The following is a 7,621-nucleotide window of genomic DNA, read 5'->3' as shown; positions in this document are numbered from 1 at the left end:
CTCCGGGTAGCACGAAGCAACGAAGTTGGCTTAGCTAGCGGAAGTGCGCCGCTGGGTGTGTGACTGGCGGAGCGGAGGATGCAGCGAAGAAGGAGAAGGGTGGCCAAAGGGAATCTCTGGGTGCCCAGAGAAATTTGGCGCCCAGATTTTTTTTTTTTTTTTATGTCAGCGTTGACTTTGTTGTTGGGCGCTGACCTGCTCCAATTTGTTGTTGAATGAGTGTCGACTCGATATTTTCGGGTCAAAGTTCATGGTAGGTGACGAAGCCTTTGTGTGTCGGCTTCCTACAGACGGCGCCAATGTTAACGTTAGTGTTCCGTGGGATCTCTAGTTAGCTTTAGAGAGAGAGATGGAGAGAGAGAGAGAGAGAGAGTTGACACGAGATGTATAGTGGTTCGCCTCCGCATGAGCGGGAGACTACGTCTACTTGAATGTGTACTAGTGTGTCGAGCCTTGCGGCCCAACAAGATTACAAGAGGTGTAATGGAATGTCTTGAGTTGTGGGAGGAGACATTCCTTTTATAAGTCAAGGAAGCCATCTCCTCTACTTGTTATTCGATGTGGGACAAGCAACCATACAATTCTAGCTAGTCCAAGAAGCATGTAGAAAGCCATGTTGTGGAGGCATCTTGGCAAGGGCGGGAAGGTGGCTTCCCGGTGGCGGATTTGCAACTTCCGGATACCGCCGCGTAGCCTGAACATAGGGCTACACGATGCATGTCTCGGTTGGGCCTTACCATGTCTTGTGGATGTCCCAAAGTGGGTGTTACTTATGCTTGGTGATGTAGAGAATTAGCCTTGCTAGTGGAGGTATCTACATTGTGTAAAGCTGAAAACTTTGTCCCTTTTTCTATTTCTTTTATTTTCCCTGTTTTGTTATAAATGGAAATTTGTTCTTGTGATTGGGATCAGAGGACATCATACAAGCTTCATGCTTGGGCTATTCATTCAAATGAAGGTGCCGTGACAATAGTATGGACTTGAGCTATTGGCCCTAGCTTTTGTGGACTCTGATGGTCGAATATTATACATGATTTCTTGGAATGCAAACGTTTCTTGCTCTTTTGGAGCTAAAATAGTTGTGGGCTCGTATCTGAATTGTAAAAGAGGCAAATGGCCCATTCTAGACGAGGGCAGTCTTTTTAGGTGCTTCCTTATTCTTGTGAGGTTGCATAGCAAGATTTATCACAGGGAGATGTCGTGGGGAAAGAAGAGATCAAGAGAAGGGGACTACTTGTAGATTCTCTGTACCTTACGTTGTTTCTTGGACGCGAAAGTTGCGAAACATGGTAAGATCATCTATGTGTATATATACACAAGGAGGAATTAGATAGCTTTACGAGACTCTTAGCAACCCGAGGGCCAGCTTAGGCAACCCCTGACGGGCTATGCACAAGGTCAGCCCCTGGTGTTTGCAAAACTAAGGGAAAAACGAGATAGTTATTAGATAATAACGTACACCTAGATCAGTTGTCAATTTGCTTGGCAAAGACAATAGCTACAAGCTAGTCTTTTACATTACTTCTCTTTAATATTAGTTGTTGTCAATCGGTGTATAACAAACACGAGGTGGTACAAAACTGAAAACTCACGGTATAAAAATAAAGAGAGAGATAGTGAGATGTATAGAGATATGAATGAGGGATTGTCTGAGAGATAAAGGCTTGCAAATAATGAAGCTGGCAGCGATGACTTCTGTGGATTTCGATCCAAGCGAGGGTTATAAGATTATGAGCTTTCAGAAGTAATTTTGTAAGATACAGATGACTTGGGGTTGAGATGTTGAGATCACAACATTTGTAGTTTGGTACTGAGGATTGAAGTTATAAATATTAACAAAAAAAGGGCTGGAATATATCAGTTATTAGGGTTAGTTTTGTATCTAGGTGTTCAAAACTAATTAGTTGCGTATAGTTCAAATCTTACTGGATGCTAAATTCTAAGCATTAAGAAAATTTCCTTAAATTTACCTGTAGCTTGCACGAGACGTCATGACTCATTTGGATTGTGCATGGAAATAATAGAAACCCTAAAAGAAATAAATTATAGAAACTCCATATATAGATGCAAATCTAATTAATTGCATACTGCAATTTGGGGCTTTAGATCACCTTAATAAAGAATAGGGTAGTTTTTCTTTTGTGATAAATTTATCACATGCATCCTGATTTGCTGCATATGTTACAATATGAAATGGAAGTATAAAACATCGACTATTGCCTTTAACTCTAAGCCATATGAATTTCAAAAGCATTCATTGCATCCATTATAAGCGAAAATTACCTATGTAGCATGAATAAATAAAACACATTATTAGTCACAAATCATCAATGTACGTCCTTTCAAAAAAAAAAAATCATCAATGTACGTCGGTACACAAACATTAAAGCATGGGCTGTTGTACTATTTGATCGATAGCCAAGTGGTATTCACTCGTATTCTGGTAATGTTAATTCATCGTTCTTTTTCTCACACACATGTCCGATAGACTAAAAAATGACTCAATAGACATAGATTAATGTAAAATTTTCGGTGAGATTTTTTAGCTCATTTAATTATGTGCATGATTTTAATCAATGAGAATCCATTTTACATAGGCTTGAAGCGTTAATATTTGCATTAGCTAGGTCTAGCTTGCATGCAAAAGAGAGAAGTTCTGATCATGAAGATATGATCAATTTCATCAGGTCCACATCTTCAACCAACAAAGAAAACCCTAATGCCTTGCACACTATGCCTGAAAAGGTAGCTAATAAAGCTACCTTTTCTCATTTTACAAAAGCAGAAGCATATAAACCAATCCCAAAGTTGACAACCCAAAAAAGCAGTCACCCCAATTCTCATTGGCATGATCGAAATACATTACATATGTATCATCTTCACGAGGGCTCGAAAATTAGGGACCACCCAACTCACAAAAAAACGATCACGATATTTGTATATTTCCTCTAGGAATTGTCTTAATCCCCCCAAAACCACAAGGACCCAACACCAAATTGTGCTGCTCAACTTAATTGTCCTCATGGAGATAGCCACAAAAAAATTGCAACTGTTCACTTAAAGATGAGCCACAAATGGTTCAATCATAATCAGTTGGGCACAGAAAGATGTCTAACCACTTAGGTTGAAGATCTTTAGAAAACAAAACTGAAAAAGAAAAATAATCAAGTCTACCCCATATATAAGAGGAAACAAATATTGAATCATCTTTGCACCAGATCACTGGCAATTCCAAATTAGCCTAGCAATAATAAAACCACGTTCATACAAATTATAAATGAAAATGAAAAAGGAGTACCCAAAATTAATTAATTAACTACCAGCAGCCATGAAAACGATGATCATATTAATCTGCTTGTCTAACCCAGTATAGCCCCTTATGTATGTATCCCAAGTATTAACTTTCATCTATTCCTACCCACTATTTATCTATTATCACCTCCAATTGAAACCACAGTGATCGAACCTCCTGATCATCCAAGAGCAATATTGTACTTTTACCTAGCCAGCCAAGTCATGGAGCAACTGAGCACCCATCAAGTTTCTGTAAGGCAAATTGTTCTGGCCTTCGCCGTCTAATAGAGACGAGTACTGAACCGGCTGACACTCTTCGATGTGATCTCTAGGGTAGAAGAGAGAGCTCTGTGAGGAAGGAGAGAATGCTAAGCTCACCCCATTAGTACCACCATGCTGGTTCAACCCTAATGTCAATGACACACCATGCCCTCCCCCATTGAAGCTCTGGTTCGGGTTTTCATTACCATAAGCAACTGCGCCTCCAGACTGGTGATGATGATTGTAAGTTGAAAAATCCAGCTCCATCGATGATCCGAATGCATCTGTTACCCTCCCGAAATTGTGCTGTGGGTGCATTTGGAGGGCGCTTTTGCCGCTTCTGGAGTCATGGCCAGTACTTTTCTCACCTGGGTTGTTTGTGATGATGGACGAGAGGCACTCCGAGTCTATTCGGACGAGTTGGAGTTGGTCCTGGGTCGGTTTCTGATCTTCGGGTCGTGTCATCTGCGTGCTCGGATCGCCATGATGATCAGTAGTGACACCATCTGAGGAGGACATGTTGTTGTTGTTTTCATGCTCCTTTGTTTCTTCCATGTACATTTCTTCAACCATGGGTTTCCAAAGCCTCACCCTTGCATTAATGAACCAATTTGATACCTGTTTGAAAACCCAGCACAATATGTAAACAAACAAAATGCGTCAAATTAACATACAATATAATCATTGATGACACAGATAATAATATACATTACTTACTGCATTATAATATGATTATGTGATTATATATCTAACTATGGATCCTAAGAAGATATGCGCTCTTAATAATATAAACTAAATGATGGGATCAAAATTTTAATTTGTAATTTTGTAGATACTAATATTCTAGAGAGAGAGAGATGTGGACGTGCCTGGCTTCTTGAGAGACCCGTTTGGCGGGCTAAGATATGTTTATCAACATCGCTTGGGTACCTGCAAAAGTTTTCATCATCATGAAACATTCTTGATACTTTAAAACAAATACTACTGTTACTATGAATATGTAGAATTGAGAGACTCAGTAGTAGTGACTGACCCACAAGAAAAAAGAACACACACATAATATATATATATATAGCCATGAGAAAAAACTTAAATGATTGAAAATAATATGACAAAAATCGAAAATTTGGATCAGAATCTGAATGGTGGTGGATAGAAACAACCAAATTAAGGTGTTTGTTGGTATTAATGTTTCGCAACAGAAAAACATCATTCACAACCATGTATTACGAGATTTGAGAGATGAGAACCAAGTCAAAAACTTTGCCTTGCTAGCACATAACATTGATTCTCTGCAAAAATCTAATTTGTAGTTTTACTGTAAAAAGAAGGGATGAGACTTACGGGTGAAGAAAGTGTTCGAAGAGCCAAGCCCGAAGAACCGAGACGGATCTCTCTGGAAGGCCACGTTGGGGCCGCCATGGATGACTCTCCATCATGTTCATCTGTTGAAAAGCCCTCTGCTGCCGGAGAGTTTGATCGAGAATCCGAAGCCTCGGCGTCTCGCCTCGGCTTGCTCCGGGAGCCACCGGGTCTTTCTCCCCCATTGCTTTCCTTGTGGCCTGAATCTGAGCTACAATCCCGTCTTTCAAGCTCCGGAAATGTCTTGACATGGCTTTCGAAGCCAGCTTCGAGTACACCGTGGCGGCTCCAGTCCCTGCCACGGTTTCGAAGGATGAGACCACCGCCTTCATCTGATCACAGTAGTGCTTGTATCTCCTCTCCACCTAATAAACCACATATGATCATGAAATTAAAAAAAAAAATTAAAAATAAATGGAAAATAAAGGGTTTCTGGGTATTAATTTAAAGGCCTCCAAATTTGTTAGTTAGTGTAATCAACTAATCATGGAGACCCCAATTCATCAATACCCAGTAAAAGTTTTTAACTTTCCATTCTAATACACTCCCAGAAACTGAAAGTGGGGTTTCAAGAAAAGGAAGGGATCTTTTTCATGAAGCGAGATAAAAATAATTACTAGTCAAACAAAAGTACATAAATATTTATATCTACTTTACCTCTTCCAGCATTTGAAGCAGTCTGGTTTTTCTCTTCTGCAATTCAACGAATTCGAGGGAGTACAGGGAAGACTGCTTTTTCGAAGACGAAGAAGTACTGCCATTATTGTTATCCTGATCTTCCCACTGTTTGGTTTTGTTTGACTTGTGCTTTGAAACTCCAAGAGCATCAGTCTGCTTTGTTCCGAGGCTACAGAACTCATTTAAGAGCTCCTGAGCAGGGCCTAAGTACTTTGAGTTTCTGAGCTGGAAAAGCCCAGAAGCTGCAGCTTGATTCTCATGAAGAAGAGATTGGTGACCAAGACCTGAGCTTTTACCCAAATACCCATCTTGCAATATCATATGACTCTGATTGATGCCCCCAATATCTTGATGATGATTTGTCTGCCTGAGTTCAAAGGACTGTAAGCCAATACTAGAGGGATTGGATGAGCTAAGAGAGAGTGAGAGGCCTTGGCTTGGCCTCTCATTACCTTCACATGGGAAAACACACCTCAATGAAGAATCATCAACAAGGAACCTATTGTTGCTGTTCTCCTGGTGCCAAGCTCCACCAGACTCCATTAGATTCTGGTTTTCGCTGCTCGTTTCCGACATGCCGGTTGTGTTGTACTCTTGCTGATGAGGATGGTAGAAATGATCGGCGCCTTTCGAAGATGAAGGTCCTCCTCCTCCTCCATGTTTGGAGAAGAAGGCTCCCTTGGAGAAGCCTATCATCTCCATGCCAGTGGTCAAGTTGAAGATCTCTGCTGGGTTTGACTGATCAAAGCCTTGGATCTGATTTGTGAACTGGTTCTGATGGTGGATGGTTGGATTGGCTGATGAAACATCCGAGTAGCAAAAACCAACTGATGAGGACTTATGATCTTCACTGCACAGCTCTCTAGCCATGGAAAAGAAACTCAGATTCTGTCTTCTTCTTCACAACAAAAAGAAGAAAGAAATTAATTAATTAATGAGAAAAGAGAGCTGATGAAGAATATGAATCAATCAAATCAAGATCAAGAGTCCAAATTGATGAAAAACCCGAAAAGGTAGTTATATATACTTACCAAGTGGATGTGGAGGTTGAGTATGTATATGTTGGGGTGGTGATGGTGGTGGGCTTCTTCTGTTTCTCAGACTTGTTCTGTTAATAAGCCAACAGGGTGAGCCATGAAAACCCGAACCTAGGAAGAAAAGATCAAATATATCTCCTCAGAAATAGAAGATCAGAATATCAGATAGGGCTGATGATGACCTCCTAACCATGTTCATCATTTCATTTCATTTCATATATGGCCTCTCTCTCTCTCTCTCTCGCCCTTCTCTATACTGCTCTCTTTTCTCTCTCTCTCTCTATCTCTCTCTCTAGTGGGTCAATGCTCCATGATATAAATACCTCCAAAATAGACTTCCTAGAATGAGAATTCTAATACCCGGCCCCCTCAATTATTTCATACCCAACAATTATTTAAAAATGACTGTTAATTAAAAATATATATTAATTTTTGAATCAATATAATAATTAAACGATTAGAAAATGTGATTGATTAATTAAACACCCTCCTCTAGCTCCCCTCTCCTGAACTAGTAGATAATAGAACAACATAATAGTAATGATTCAATGATCGTCCTTTGCCTTGCTACACAAACTACAAGCCGCCACACGACTTGTTCCTTCTTTACTTTAATCATTTCTTCTCAAAACCCTAGTCTATGATTAACTTCATCATAATCAAAGACCAAAACCCAGAAATAATCATTGTAAAGAAAATAAATAAAAATCTCTGGGAAGGGAGCGGATCCCCAGAAGTCTTTTCCTACGTAGGAGTTGTTTCCAGGCTTACAGATGGATTTAGTGAGCTATAGCCTTCTATTCTTTTATGGAAGGGGCGGTGGGGCCCTTCCCTGCCCTTCCGCAGGCCTGAGCTCCAGTCCTAGCTTAGGGTCTCTGTAATGGTTTTACAAGAACCAAAAGAGTCGGGGAGTTTTTGTTTTTGTTTTTTTTTTTTTTTCACGGTGAGGGGGGAGGGGGGGGGGGGGGGGTGAAATATAAGAGAATAGA

At 40.2% G+C, this 7,621-nt stretch overlaps 1 protein-coding gene across 3 annotated transcripts; it reads right to left on the bottom strand.

The window, feature by feature from the left end:
- Positions 1-3,148: 3,148 nt before the first annotated feature.
- On the bottom strand, positions 3,149-6,969 carry LOC133742494 (homeobox protein BEL1 homolog). Of its 3 annotated transcripts, XM_062170174.1 has the most exons (6): positions 6,627-6,968; positions 6,068-6,493; positions 5,575-5,962; positions 4,900-5,282; positions 4,425-4,485; positions 3,149-4,173 (listed from the first exon to the last, which is right to left on the bottom strand). In XM_062170174.1, the coding sequence occupies exons 2-6, from the start codon at positions 6,463-6,465 to the stop codon at positions 3,502-3,504; spliced, it is 1,902 nt and encodes a 633-aa protein (XP_062026158.1). In that variant the 5' UTR covers positions 6,466-6,493; positions 6,627-6,968; the 3' UTR covers positions 3,149-3,501. The 3 variants fall into 3 exon arrangements, with proteins under 3 accessions (XP_062026158.1, XP_062026157.1, XP_062026156.1); XM_062170173.1 differs by having other exon boundaries at positions 5,575-6,490; positions 6,627-6,969; XM_062170172.1 differs by having other exon boundaries at positions 5,575-6,493; positions 6,627-6,967.
- Between the last annotated feature and the right edge of the window lie 652 nt (positions 6,970-7,621).

Source organism: Rosa rugosa, chromosome 4 (assembly GCF_958449725.1).
Source record: "Rosa rugosa chromosome 4, drRosRugo1.1, whole genome shotgun sequence".
NCBI lineage: Eukaryota > Viridiplantae > Streptophyta > Magnoliopsida > Rosales > Rosaceae > Rosa > Rosa rugosa.
This window is presented reverse-complemented; position numbering and strand designations above follow the sequence as displayed.